At 43.8% G+C, this 14,285-nt stretch overlaps 1 protein-coding gene and 1 long non-coding RNA gene across 2 annotated transcripts; both read right to left on the bottom strand.

Moving 5' to 3' along the window:
* Nucleotides 1-435: 435 nt before the first annotated feature.
* Nucleotides 436-13,929, bottom strand: HAPSTR1 (HUWE1 associated protein modifying stress responses). Its single transcript, XM_064672796.1, has 4 exons — nucleotides 13,490-13,929; nucleotides 12,695-12,775; nucleotides 8,348-8,623; nucleotides 436-824 (listed from the first exon to the last, which is right to left on the bottom strand). Exons 1-4 carry the CDS (start codon nucleotides 13,710-13,712, stop codon nucleotides 580-582), a joined length of 825 nt encoding a protein of 274 aa, XP_064528866.1. The 5' UTR covers nucleotides 13,713-13,929; the 3' UTR covers nucleotides 436-579.
* Nucleotides 2,309-8,341, bottom strand: LOC135423013 (uncharacterized). The gene is made up of 2 exons (XR_010434677.1): nucleotides 5,202-8,341; nucleotides 2,309-5,169 (listed from the first exon to the last, which is right to left on the bottom strand). It is a non-coding gene; the product is annotated as an uncharacterized LOC135423013 (long non-coding RNA).
* Nucleotides 13,930-14,285: the final 356 nt, after the last annotated feature.

Below are 14,285 nucleotides of genomic sequence, written 5' to 3'. Positions count from 1 at the left end.
TCATAGCACCTCTTTACATTATCACACAATCACCAGAATTATCAACTGCTTTTAAAACTAAAAAGGGTACAGTCCAATATTTATAACTTGCACACTGTTACTATACAGAAACTAGGTGCATGGTACAGTGCTGCAAAAATGGAAGCCTGCAGTTTTGACAAAGATGCCAAGTCATGTTGTAGACAATTTCAGTCAAACTGGCAATACTGTTTAAGCAAATACTCAAAGCAGGAAATAAAGGACAAAAAAAAGCATTCTATAGCCAAATAAACATCTGAAATTTCCTTTCCCTTTAATAATACAAGTAAGGTCACTTTTAGCCTTGGAACAGATACATGTTCGCCTATGATGATCTTGCTAACTACTACACAATATCTGATGTCCTCTGCTAAGAATATAGTTTAAGAAAGCCGCAGTTACAAGAGGCATCTAATGTAATATCTAAAATTTCCTTTATGGCATTTATTGAATTCGTCTTAAACAGTGAATATGGAAAGATGGCCTCATGTTTCCTTTTCAATAGTACTCTGAGGATCAAGTGGCTTTCAAGCAGCATGGTGGGTTTGAAATTTTTGCAGTTTAGATCATTCTGTTGCGTTTATGAGTTGGTGAGTCTGTAATGACATCGCCACACTGGGCTGAGGTACGCTTTCTAGTTCCACCATTGTCCAAGTGGAGTGCCATTTCTTCTGATATGAAAGTGTTCAAATCAACATCATGGAGTCCATTTCTCCTTCGACTAGCATTGGAGCCACTGCTCACGTGAGTAGGCGAGCCTGGGGTACTTGAGCGAACACTTATACTAGCCATTGCACCACTAAGACCTGGGGAAAGAGAGAAACACCATTAAAGTCACACAGCAAAGAAAGAGCATTTCCCACCTGTGGCAGAAAGGATGACACTTATCCGACTTCTACTTAAAGGCACTCCATCCTACTGTTTGTACCACGTTTTTATTTCAAGTCCAGACCAGGCCTTCTCAGCTTTTAGTCCATGTAAGAATCTAGGGACTGGCAGAACTGCTTTTTATGACATTAGAAGTGAGCTTACACACCAGGGTGTAGCAGCACACTCTGGCAAACACCAGCTCCATAAGCATGACATGCTAATCAAAGCATGTACATACTCAAGAGCAGACTATTTCAATACAAAGGCTTCACACCAGACCAAGAGTTACACAGTCTTACCAAGGAATTTCCAGGCTGAATTGGCTTGGTCTTGTTTCAACACCACCACCCTGCTCCCTTTCACTCCCTCAGCCACTGCAGTTCTCAAAAAAATTTACTATGACAGATCTGATCCAAAACACTGTCATGGGTACCCTGCAAGTACTTCGGTTTGTGTTCAGATTATTAGTGTTTAATTAAAACTGAAGTTCATTTCTTGGAGAAACAAAGCCATAAAAAGAACACCATGAACTTCATACTAATTTAAACTTCATCTTCATAGTGATGTTACTATTATACCTTTTGCAAAAGTGGGACATTACAAAACATAAGTTTACTAAGGGTTGTTACATGCAAGCCTAACTACTCTTGTCAATTTGGAATTCAGGAGCTCAGAGATAAGACAAACATCTTTGCTATCATAACTCCTTCAAATCTGAGTATTATTAGGGAAGTACAAAAACACCTACCGGCCCAAGAAATAAAACTACCAAAGCAAGAGTCATGCAGGAAGATAAAGAACAGCAGATCTACATCTGCTACTAGATCAGTCCCCAGAAACCTCAATTAAAAGCTAAACTTTAGAACCATCTGCAGCAATGGCAGGTTGATACACAAGTCAGGATGGAACAGACCAACCAATGTCACTCTACTGAAATGTCTATTAAATGAACATTTAAAGCTTAGAACTTGTAACAGCACAGGGAATACTTTTACACAGGTCAGGCATTATGCAACCAGCAGGAACAGCCACTAATCACTGCTGATTTCTTAGAGCTTTTGCTTACAGCTCTGCTTGGTGTTCAAACACAGCTCAGAAGCATGGCCTGAACTCTGACATGCACCCTGCAGATTTTATTAATATCAAAATCATCTTTCATTCACAATGGCAGAAAGTATTTAAACAGCAGAAGCTGTTTTCGTGAAAAGGTAGTTCAGAAACAAGCTCTGTGACAGTACTCTCTGGATTAAGGTCAAGCTCAAATTGAAAACAATTATGAAAAGTTTCTATACATCCACCAAAGAAAGTAAAGCAGCTACTTGATGACATGGATGTATAAGCAAAAAGCCAATTCAGATACCATAACTTGGATAAACTACCAAGGTGCATTAATTTGGGCAGGTAACAAATCACTTCACAATTCAAAGAAAACAGTAGTTTAATTTCAACTGTCATGACATACATTAGAAAAAACATTTATTCATCCTGTACATTTAAACTGGAAAAAAATCTGACAGTGCACAGAAGGTGACATTATTTCAAATCCAAACTGATTGCAGAGATTCGCCCCACATCACTAGTCCAAACAAAATTACTTTGAACATGAAAGTTCACTGTTGTTACTTCCACTTAGAGAAAACTATTTACATCACTTTCAGTAGTTTATATCACACAGCCCATAACCAAATGGCCAACATACTAAATCAGTTTTATCGTGACACCTTTTCATTATGTTTAGTGCCCGAGTAAGAGAAAAGTTATTCCAAATAAACCCCAAAACTGACCTGTGATGTGGAAAGACATTTTTGGCATCACTCAAAAACTACGTTTTTAAGTGGAGCCTTTTCAAGTAACAAGCATTCTTTAAAATAGTAGATACAAAAGCCAGTTAAAAGATGCACCTTTAATATGCTGAAGCATATTCAAAATCAGACTGCCAAGGTTCACAAGCAATGCCCAAAGCAGTCATTAACATCCTAATATTTAAGTAATAATGAATCACTGTACATTTAAATACACAAACAACCTTCAGGAGATAATTAGAAGTTAAAATCTTCAATCAAACTTAGTGTCAAAGGCAGGAGAGTAGTTTTGAATTAATTTCTACAAAGACAGGAATACAAGGATATTGCATCACAGCATGGACTTCGAGGTGCAGTTTAATGTTGCATCTCATACAGGTATTTAGTACCAGTAAGAGTAATTACTGAGTATGTAACAGACTGGGTGACAAGCTGGTATCAGTTACTGGCAGTTAACATATGACACAGCACTACACACCAACCAGGACAGCAGAACTGCCAAATGAAACATTTAGACCACAGTTTAAGACTGGGTAATCGAGCCAATATGGAAGAGTCAAAGCATGCACTCAAATATCAAGATGCCATTTCAAGGAAGCAACATCTCTGAATTAATCTGCAATGCTCAAAAGATCTACTTTTTATCAACAGAGAAGACATCTGTCCACAGTTGCTTTTTTTCTTGGCAAGTTGTTGCAATGCAGAGAAAGTCTCAGAGAACCCATTTACTGTGAATTATTCTGAGTTTAAGCTTTCAGTGGACTCGGAGCTCTTCCTAAAGCATTTCACCATTTAAAGCAGTAAAGCAAACAGTAACTGACACTAGGGAGTAGTAAGATGACATGACTGTCAGCAAACACCATTTCACAACCCAAATTTCTGTGATTAACAAGACCCAGTCACAGGCACATCAATTTTGTCTACACTAGAGGGTGGAGATCCAAACAGCTGCTGAAGTGTCTTTACTTCTTTCCCAATCTCATGACCACCTCTGAAGTCTCCCACTCCTTTCTACCAGGGACATCTCCCTTATTACTAGAGGCCTTTAAGAAAGCACACATGGCTCTTACCCCCTTTTTAAATTTGAAAGGACTGAAGGGCATATCTGAAATGTTTTGCAGTACTTATTACATTCTCATTCCTGTCATAACTTTCAGTCATCAACAATATGACATTTCATAGCCAATTCATTTTACAAAATACTCATACCTGCAGCTATATTCTAAAGGCATTTATTATATTTCTATTGAAAAGAGCCATAGTATAGAAAGAATTGTGACCAATACTAGCTAATTTATAACTAAGTACTCTCCAAAGCTATCAAGTGATTAGAATGCTTGGCTAATAGTATGTTTCATGGAGTATGAAATACTTAAAACTGTCAACTCAAAATTAGCAAGTTTATCGACACTGGCCTGTTACAACCTGTAAATGCTGTTTCATCTGCACCATAACCATGTCCATAATGAGTGAGTTATTCAGGTCACTACCACAGCATAATATACTGGGTAACCACTGCTCAGTATAGTAATAGTATTGTTTTCCAGAAGTTTTAATCAGGAAGTATCAAAAGGAACATTCACGCTTAGATAAGTGTGACTAAAGCAGGAATTAGTTAATAACCCCAGATAAATACAAAATGGCATGCAGAGAGATCCTTGTCACTCCCCTATGTCATACCCACCCTTTCACAGTACTGCTCAAAGAGCAAGTTTTAGCAGCACATACCAATGCACAATTCCATCACAGCTATATATACACACAACCTTTAAATTACACTATGTCAAACCAATCTGAACTCTGCTCTCCCATCCCCTCTTCTACCAACTGCTGCTTCTTAGCACTTCTGCTAAGTGCTCATGTTTTAAACTACAGTTTAGTATTCTGAGAAGCAAATACGAAGGCCTGGTGGAAAAATCAGGCTTTTAAGGGGCCAAGCCACACACTTCTACATGCAAGTGTTGCCCCTGCCCAAAGAGAGTGAATCACATGGATGATATACATCAACATTAAAGTGAGGAGAAAGAGAACTAAGACTCCCTCACTGAACTGTCACCCTAATTTTTTCCCTAATTCACTCAAATTTTGGTTAAGTCTAATGCAGTTCAGCATTGCCTTTCCAAGCTTGCTTCTTCCCCCTCCTTACATCATAACATTTTCTCACATTATGGTGAGAGAATGGGCTGTGAACGTGGAGCACATCCCACGCTACGGGACCAAAGCATCACTTCAAAGATGAGCCTGCCCAGCCACCAGTACCACAAGATTGGGTATGTTACAGCCAGGCACAAAGGCAGCTTTTGGGAGTCTTATGACTATTAGCTCAGACTGAAGTAATTCTGTCCTTTGAACCCCATCTCTTATAGAACTGGGTATGTCAATACACATCCAGGGAGCAGGTGAAGATACATCCATCCCTTCACTGACTGCAGTGACAGTTCAGGGACTGCTGAAGTTATATTTGAAGTTATATAAATACCTATATTTGAGGTATTTATCTTCTACTGCCACATCTTAAAACGCCAAGCATCAGATGTGTAGTTCTTGAAGTTACTTGGCACTTCAGAGTAAAACATGTATCACCTTGAACTAACTACTCAGCTTTTCTTAAAGGCTTTAACTTCTTTTCAAGCATTCACAGTTCCCAGTTTCCAGCCACATTTTATTTCAAAGATTGCCCATCAGAGCACTAATAATGGAAAGCTGATATTAAGGGCAAAGATTTTGTTTACCAGAATTTACTCTCTCAAGAGGTTTCTTACTTCCAAAAACTCATTCTCAAGTACCCTGAAGTTACACTAAAGATTTCAGTGTAACAGCACTGGAGCTGAAAGAGAAGTGAGAACCTATACCCCTTTAACATTCTCCTAGTTTTTTGTCATGATAATTTTGCTTTTAGCTACCATTAAAGGCTTGAAAGCAGAACAGTAGAGAAGAACAAGTTTCCCTGTAGTACAAAGATTACAAGGTAAGCAAGGTGATTGTGATAACCAGTATCACAAGATTAAATTCTGGGTTCAAAATCCCCAGCTTTTGTCAACAAAGTTGTTAACTACCTTGCAGAGCTATAATATGGGTCAGAGGTAACAGGGTTGGAGACAGAAGAGGCAAGGCTAAAAATCCAATTTTAACACATTTCAGATGCAGCATACAGTTTAAAGAGTGCACTGATACCTAAAGGATACTCTTCTCAAGTTTTAGTCTAGGGCACACACCTAGAATTGGGTTTGATGTTCCAGGAAATATTAAATTATTAAGTACTTTGTTACCACAGCTTCTGTCAAAGTTTTCAGATGTGCTTATGATGGATTTAGGAGTTACATGATCAAAAAAAGAGGGATTTTCCCCCATCAAAGAGGATGGTCAGAAAGTTATAATACCGTGGTCTTTAGATGTATATTTGTACCTATTTCTGAGAAGTCAATACACCAACTCTGCTTCCACAGTGCACCACTTGGTGCATAGATCATAGGTCATTCATATCAACCCCTGCTTCACTAAAAGAGGGCTGAGGGCAGCAAAGTTTTAGCATTATTCTTCAAATCTAATTCAGCCCATTCACATCACCAATGAAGAAATACTCCATTCCCACCAGGAAGCCTACCAGCACAAAACAAAGCCTCACTCTTTCACATGCCAGTCAAAAACTCCCCTCAAAACCTTAGTCCTGAACACTTGCCTGGACTGCTACTCACCATCATCAGGTTCTCATGTTCCCTCACATTACCCAGAAGCAGCAAAGCACTTTTGAACAGCCTGACAAATAGGAAGATAAGCATAGCCCTACACAGCTGAAGATCTCTCACAGGATTCAAAATCAAAACAGTTTTGAGAAGCCCTACAATAAATGGGAAATGAGTTTGGGAGATGGTGTAATCACAACTTCCTTAATGTTAAAGAAAAGAGGGGGAGAAGTTGGAGGAATGCAGACATTGTAGGCAATAACCTAAAAACAGTTATGAGGCCAAACACAAGCCTAGTCACTAAAGGATTAGCACAAAAGCATTTGTGTCAAGGACCAGATTGTAACTGATATCAGGAGAACCTAATCCAGAAGGAGACTGACATGTAATCTTGTCAACCAGCTGATGAAGGGGAAGAGGGCATTTCTAGTCCCTGCAGTGCCAGTACAGAGTACAGAACTTCCTCATGACCCTGTATCAGGTTATGAAATATGGATGACTTTATACATCATGGCTCAGATTCCCATGCTACAGAGAGAAGTGACTTCCATAAATCACTTCTGTACAAAGCAGATGCTAGGAAACAGTACATGGACACAAAGAGAGCCATGTTACCAATGAAAATGCCTCTGAGTTTACTCTGCTTGAGCCCCCACTGTGCTGAAGTGAGTCTTGCTAAAGCTTATTCTCAACTAAGAGTGAGCCTTTGTAGTTAGATCCAACTGCACACCTGATTCAACTAGTTCAGAAAATTTTTTTTTTTTTAAGAGGTTGCTTATCACAGTGAGAGCCAGCTTCTGCAGTTGTTCTCATGAAAACAACTTTACCTACAGAACGGGCAACAGTGGTGCACAGAGTTCTCTAGCCAGCTTCCAATATGCAAAGGAAAACCACCAAAACTGACATGACTGGGTGGAAGCATGCTTGATTTAAATGGCAACAGAGCAGCCAAAAATACCAGGATTAGGCTGCCACCTAGACACTAACAGTGTCTGGCTTATGTATCTTGAAAAACCACCACAGCATAGCAGAAGCAAAGACTGCACTTTCAGGAATCCACTCTAATTAACTTATTAATTCTACCCCCCACTGAGAATATGGACACAGTAAAAATTTCATTAGGTTGCACTTCTAGATAGCTTGATATGGTCTATCTATGGTCTAGACAGCTTGATATGATCTGTACCTAAAGATGTCTGCTACCCTTTTGAACTTTAAAAGGCATAAAACCCACAGGTGAACTGCCTCATTTCAGCTCGAGCAATTTAAAACACATTTGTCTATCACTTGCTAAGTAACAGTCCAGTTCAGAATAAGCTACTGAATATTCATATCTGGAAAGACAAGAGATACACCACCAACCTTGTTAGTGATGGCAAGGAAGGAAATTCCATTTGACACTGGAAGACACTTAAATCTGAAAGTGAGCTAGAACAACGTTCTGAACAGGACTCACTTATTGCAACAATGTGCAAGTGAAATACCTTTTCCAGAGCACTTTAAGTAGAATGCTGAACCTTATTATCCAGGGCATAACAAAGGTACTAGAGTGAGCTAGAGGCAGAAGCCTCACACATCAAACTCCCTCCCTAAGCCCCCCAAAATTTGCTAGTAGTCAAATCTTAATATGTAACTCATTACTACCACAGTATTACCATTTTCCAAGAATTCTGTTTACTTTAGCATTGGTATGAATGTCAAGTCTCTCCATGCTTCAAAAACACTACCGAGAGTTGATACTTAACTGGTGAGTTCACAGCTGTGGAATATTACAGATCCAAACTTCATTTTTATTCAATACTTTTTCCTCATTCCAAATATTTGGCTATGCCTAAAAACTCCCACAGAGAATGAAGGAGATACCTTCAGCTGGAACACCAGGTACATGACACGTTATGATATGCCAAGAGCCAGACATGCTTTAAGAGCCCCCACCCAAATTTAACCAAGGAGTATTGAAAAAATGACTGTTACCATGCAGAGCTATGGCTTCACGGAAGGGTTGCAAATCAGTCTCTACAGATGAGCTAGTTTCTGTTGAAGTAGCTCGGTTAGGGGATACTACAGTCAGTCTTGGGGGAGCTCTAGAATTTCTTGGAGGAGGAACTTTTCCACATAGGAAGCTGATCAAGTCTTCTCTTCGAATAGTTCTTCTGCGTTTTTTAACCCAAGCTAACACATCCTTGTTCCGCCGCTGATAGCCAATCTGAATTCCTAAATCAAAGCTTCGCTGGTGGGCATCCACACTTTCTGCAAGAAGACAGAGAAAAGGTCTCTCAGTGTGTTACAGACAGCAATACACAGCATGGCACATCACTGGTGTGGCTTCCTGTCAGCCACTGGAAAGGAGGAGTAGGGACACATTCCACAGGTCCCCATAGGGCAGTGCCGGGTTAGTAAATCAACTGGCACAGGAGTCACATTAAACCTTAACAGAACATGAGGAGTCACAAAGGCAACAGCAACTCCAGCACCACTCTAATAGCATTTACTACCTTTCGGGTCAACACTGCAGCACTGTTTATTAACATTAAAAACACACAGCTTGTCAGTCTGAGGAAGGTACTTAAACCAACAGACGACAGACTTAGATCCTCCTAAGTGCATCAATACAGACAGGAAACCTCCATATAAAACAAGGAATTACTGCTTTTCTTCATTCTGATAGGGGAGGAATTGTCAGAAAACTCAAGACTTCTTCAGAGGTCTTCTAGTTTCAGCTGACCTTCAGTTGCAGAGGCAATTCATAGCCCATAGTTTTGAAACCAGTTAGAACACAAGTGTCCCCAATGTCTTTCAGTCAGGCAAACCATTTACAAAGGAAGGCTGAGAAAGTTTCCTTCCCCATTTAAGATCCCATTGCAATTCTGACATACAAAAAGCTTTAAACACACTATTTGCAGTAATTCCTACTACAAAATGCAATTTCATTCTCTGTTAATATAGTCACCTGTGCACATCAGCTATAACTGTGCCTCTAAAAGACTTAAATGTCATGTATTAAGTTGATTTCAAACTTTAGGAAGTGTATTTCTGGCTACTAGTTTGAGTAAGTTTCAGACCACAGTAACAGGTGGGACAAATCCTGTTTGCTACACAATTACGCTCATTTTGTTTGTCATAGGTTTGTTATCAAGCTTTGCCAACAGCTATTTCAGTTTCATGAAAATTACTGTTATGGTGCTCTTGCTCCATTAAAAGCCATCAACATATCCACTCCAACTTTGTTTACTTGATTTCCACAGAATTTTTTAAAATATGGCACAGCTGATTAAAACAGCTTTTTATACTCTTGCTTTACTAATGAAGTCCAACATAAGAGCCATTTTCCCAGAATATTAAGGTGTTTCCTTAAGAACAGCTGTCCCAAGATATTCGTTTACAGGCAAATAGTGACATACACATCTAATCAAGCTTTCTCACACTCAAAAATCCAAAGAGAATCACTGTTAAATGCTATTTCTAGGGTTGTATTCTAAAGGCACCCCTGCATGGTCCATAAAAGACAACACTGAAATCTATACTGTCAAAGAGCAGCACTTCAAACCTAACACAACCTACCAAAACAGAAAAACATCTCAAACTGAGCAGAGTTAAATTGTGAGGCTTTTGGAATATAAACTGTACAGGTACACATAAAGTACCCTTAACATGTTACTTCTTTTGCACTCTAAGAACATTTTGCCTATACTGCTTTGTAATCTGAAGGCTATATTTCCAAATGCTAATTCCTCAGAAAGCAATGGTAACATGACAGATTATTCCTCCTGCCATTTTATACTCCACAGCAGCTTAGACTCCAATACACTTGCAGTAAAAGCTACCCAAACACTTTGGAGCCAATTTAGATGCTGATAATATTCCTCTAATCACTTCCTGAAATACCAGGAGAGTCCTTCTGGGGCCAGGAGCCCGACTTTACGTCAATAACCTGCTTTCTTTGTGTATGAGAATGCTTTACAAAGTGCTAACTGTGAACTAGGTATGAGGTCAAACACAGTGACTGCTGATGTAGCCTAGAGAAATTTCAAGCATCATTACCCTGGGAGAGATTAGATTTTTATGGTAAAAGCTACAACTACTTTGTTTACAAAGTTAGCTGGCAAAGCGTCAAGTTGCGTATGTTCTGAAACTACTATGTCAAAACTAACATTTAGAAAACAGAGTTTTTAAAATAAAAATAAATTGTAGGCTCAGAAGTCTTATTGTAATATATACCTAAAACTTTCACCGTGGCCTTAAGTTCTAAATTCTACATTACAAGCCATGCCTTCACTTCTTTAGTGTAATCTGGAAAACAATCAAGTGTCTTTAATGTGACCTCTGTCACTAGAGCCAAGCATAAATTCATGACCTAAGACCATCAGTGTGGTCTGATATTAAACTTCTAAACTATTTTCAGAAAAAAAATGCTGACACTCAAGACATCATGGCATTCTCATTATGCACAATTCCTCAGGTTGCTCTTGATGAAAAGATGATGCCTCAGAAATCTGAACATTTATCGGATCAGAAACCAGCTGACAAGACAAGAGGCCATTTGTGGTGTTCAGTTCACCACCCCAAACACTTCTCCAGCGTTTGACAGAGTCCTCCAAAATACAGACATTACTGAGAATGTGAAAAACAGGAGATTTTTTTTTTAAGTCCTTCACTAAGGAAAGCAAATTCACATTAAGAGACTTGCCCGGTATGCCAGTGTTTAGCTGGTTCTACCATGAGCTCACCAAATTTCTCCCCACTTGCAAGTTAACTGAAAATTGAAATATGGCAGCTCTGAGGAACTGAGGTACTTCAGCACCTAAAGATCTGTTTCAGGTGCTGCTTTTTGAAGCATTACATTACACCTGACTAAAGACAGCTTCCTACTTAAATTCTAGTTTCCCCGATCACCACATACATATACACATCCTTCAGCTAATCACATCATTGCCAAAAAACCCAGGGTTCATTTTGCCTAGAGCACAAGTAATCAAATGTTTTAAACCAGAAATAAACAGCCCAAGTCTTCACAGTAAAAATGCTGTAAGGGAGAGCAAGCTATTTGTAAAGACAGACTGTAATTATTCCAATTTATTAACACTACCTGCTGCTATTCCAGCACCATTCTCAAATGACTGGTGTCCCTGACCATGTTCTAGTGACCCACTCCCTCGGGCAGCACCTCCCCTGCTCTGTGAGGTGCTGCCCCTCTACAGGAGCTCACATACACACACAGAGCACTCAGAAGCACTTTCTGCAGGAGTCAAGTCCCTGGCAGTGAGGGTTATGCACCTACATTTCCTCCTTGCTCTGTCCCACATCCCTCAGAAATCTGATCACCCATCACAAGCACAGCACGTTAAGTTCAATTGCTTAAAGCAAATCTAAAATGGGAAAACTGGAAGCAAATGAAGGAACACCCAGGTAGAAGCACAGATAACGCTGTACAGATCAAGAAAAAAAAAAACACGACTCACAAAAAAAAATAAAATCAAACTACAAGCCAGAAAAACAACCATTTGGAACTTTAAAGCGTTTTTCTTTCTTGGAATGGAAGGCAGTAACAATAGGAATCACACTGTGCCAACTTCAGCCTTCACTGACATATATCATTTTGGTACAATCTTTTAAACAAACTAAAAACCACTGAATGATCCTTCCTGCAGACAAGAATTCCTGTGACAACCCAAGGAACTGCAGAGTTCAGAAACACACAGTAAAACAGCACAAAAAGCACAGCCACATGCAGACCACACTCGTATCAAAGTTCTGGCTAACGCTGCTTTCTTAGAGCCACCCTGGACACAGTCATAATGACATTCTAGTGCTTAAAATAAACTGGGAGGCTTACTTAAGAAGCCTCACTGCCACAAGAAGATAAAACTTTCCCGTCACATAACATCTATGCAGAATTTTACAAACACCAAACCCAACTTATGCTTCACCATAAAAGTACAGGTTTTCTACTGACATCCCAACATCTAATGCACCATGAAATACACAAAATGCAGGGAATTTAAGTACTGCTTAATAAGCCATTGCACGCTTCTCTTGAATTCACGAGTGACAGATACACATTAAAAACAACCTTTTTCAAGGGTCTCGAAGTAAAACAGGTTTTAAGTTCATTAGTCACTGACATGAGGCAACAGAAAAGATTCAGCTACCGTCAGCTAAAGTGGCCCAGGGAAAACTTGCAAGATTCAGGAAGCAGTCTCGGGTTAGATTTTATCAGGGTGAATAAGAGACATTAACAGGCCCTGCTTATGAGTAAGCCGGGGCAGGAGGCTCTGCGGGGAGGGCTGCCGGGGCAGCGGGGCGGGGGGGGCAGCCCCTTACCTTTGTAGAGGTTGGTGACCGCAGTGGCGGCGTTCTGGAAGGGGACCCAGAGGGAGAGCCCCGGCTGCTGGCACACCCGGTCTGCAGGGAGGGAAGGACACACGCTGTTTATTTTGGAGCACCAGCTCCGAACGGCCATGTTAGGTTTCGCCATTTTGTTCCACCTTCCGGAGGCAGCCCCGGATCGGGGCCGAGCGGCGCCGGGGCGGGCGGGGGCGGCTGGGCCGGGGCAGCGCCCGCGGTGCCCCCAGCGCGGAGGGGCCCGCCCGGGCCGCCCCCGCCCCGGCGGACAATGAGCCCAACGAGCCCCGCTCTTCGCCATTTTGTCGGAGTCTCTTCCCGGGGCTGGGCGTCGGGAGCCGCCGGCAGGGCCGGGCTTCCCGGCCTCCCACACCCTCCACACCCTCCCCGGGGCTGCGGGCTCGCCCCCGCCGCCCGCACCCCCCTGGACACCCCGCGGCCGCGCTCCGGCCCGATCCCCCGCCCCGCTGCTGGGCCGGGCGGGCGCAGGAGTCGCCCCGGAGGCCGCGCCGGGCGCTGTCCGAGCCGCGGCCGCGGCTCCCCCTCCCTCTCGCCATTTTGTTTTCCCGGCCGCCTCCCGGCGCGGCCGCGGCCCGGCAGCGGCTCCGACCGTCGCCCCGGCCCCTTTGTGCGGCCGCGGGACCGGCCCCGACCCGGCGGCTCCGCGGCTGCTCCGCGACCTACCCCCCAACCACTGCCTGGGCCCGGCACCGAACCCACCGCCCGCCCGGCCCCGCCGTGTCCCCTCCGCACCGGGCCCTCGGCAGCGCTCACCCTTGTAAAGCTGCGCCACGGCGGTGGCCGAGTTCTGGAAGAGGTGCCAGAGCTTCTGTTGCTTGTGCTCGGGCTGCGCCGCCGCCTCGTCCTGCAGCTCCGGCGCCAGCGCCTCCTCCTGCTCGGCCTCGGCCAGGCACTGCCGCTCCCACTTGCTGAACCAGTGCTCGGGCCCGTGCTCCTGGATCTCCGCCTCGCCCTCCTCCTTCTTGTCCTCCATCATCCGCCCGGCTCCGCGTCCCTGCGCCGCGTAGCACACGCCGTCCCAACCGCCGGCCGCGTTCGCTCCGTGCGCCGAGCCGGCCCTACCTCACCCCCATGCCGGGCCCACCCGCAGCTCTGCCGGCCCCAAACACTCCGAGCGCCGGCACCGCCCCGAGCGCACTGAGGCCGCGGCCGAGGCGCCTGGGAACGCGCTGCCGCCGCGCCCCGCCCCTGGCGCTCGATTGGCCGCGGTCACCCCGGCACCGCCGGTTCGAACGGCAGCGCCGGCGCTCATTGGTCCGTCTGCGCGTCCGTCAGGCGGGGCACCCTCGGTGGGCGGAGCTAACGCAGGTTTGGTTATGCCGTCACAGCCCCGTGCCGGGGGCGTCGGCGCGGCGCGCGTGCGCAGTGCGCCGCCTCGCGCCTGCCCGGCCCCGCCCCTGGCGTGAGGCGGCCCCGCCCGCCCCCCCTCCCCTCACGGCGGGGCCGCGGCCCCCGCTCGGGCAGAGGCGCTCCCGCCCCCGGGCTGCCCCTGCAACCGCCGCCCCGCAGCGGTACCGGGAGGTGGCAGCGGCCGCCGCGGCATCGCCGA

Source organism: Pseudopipra pipra, chromosome 16 (genome assembly GCF_036250125.1).
Source record: "Pseudopipra pipra isolate bDixPip1 chromosome 16, bDixPip1.hap1, whole genome shotgun sequence".
Taxonomy (NCBI): domain Eukaryota; kingdom Metazoa; phylum Chordata; class Aves; order Passeriformes; family Pipridae; genus Pseudopipra; species Pseudopipra pipra.
The sequence above is the reverse complement of the archived record's forward strand: the minus strand, read 5'-3'. Positions and strand labels throughout refer to the sequence as shown.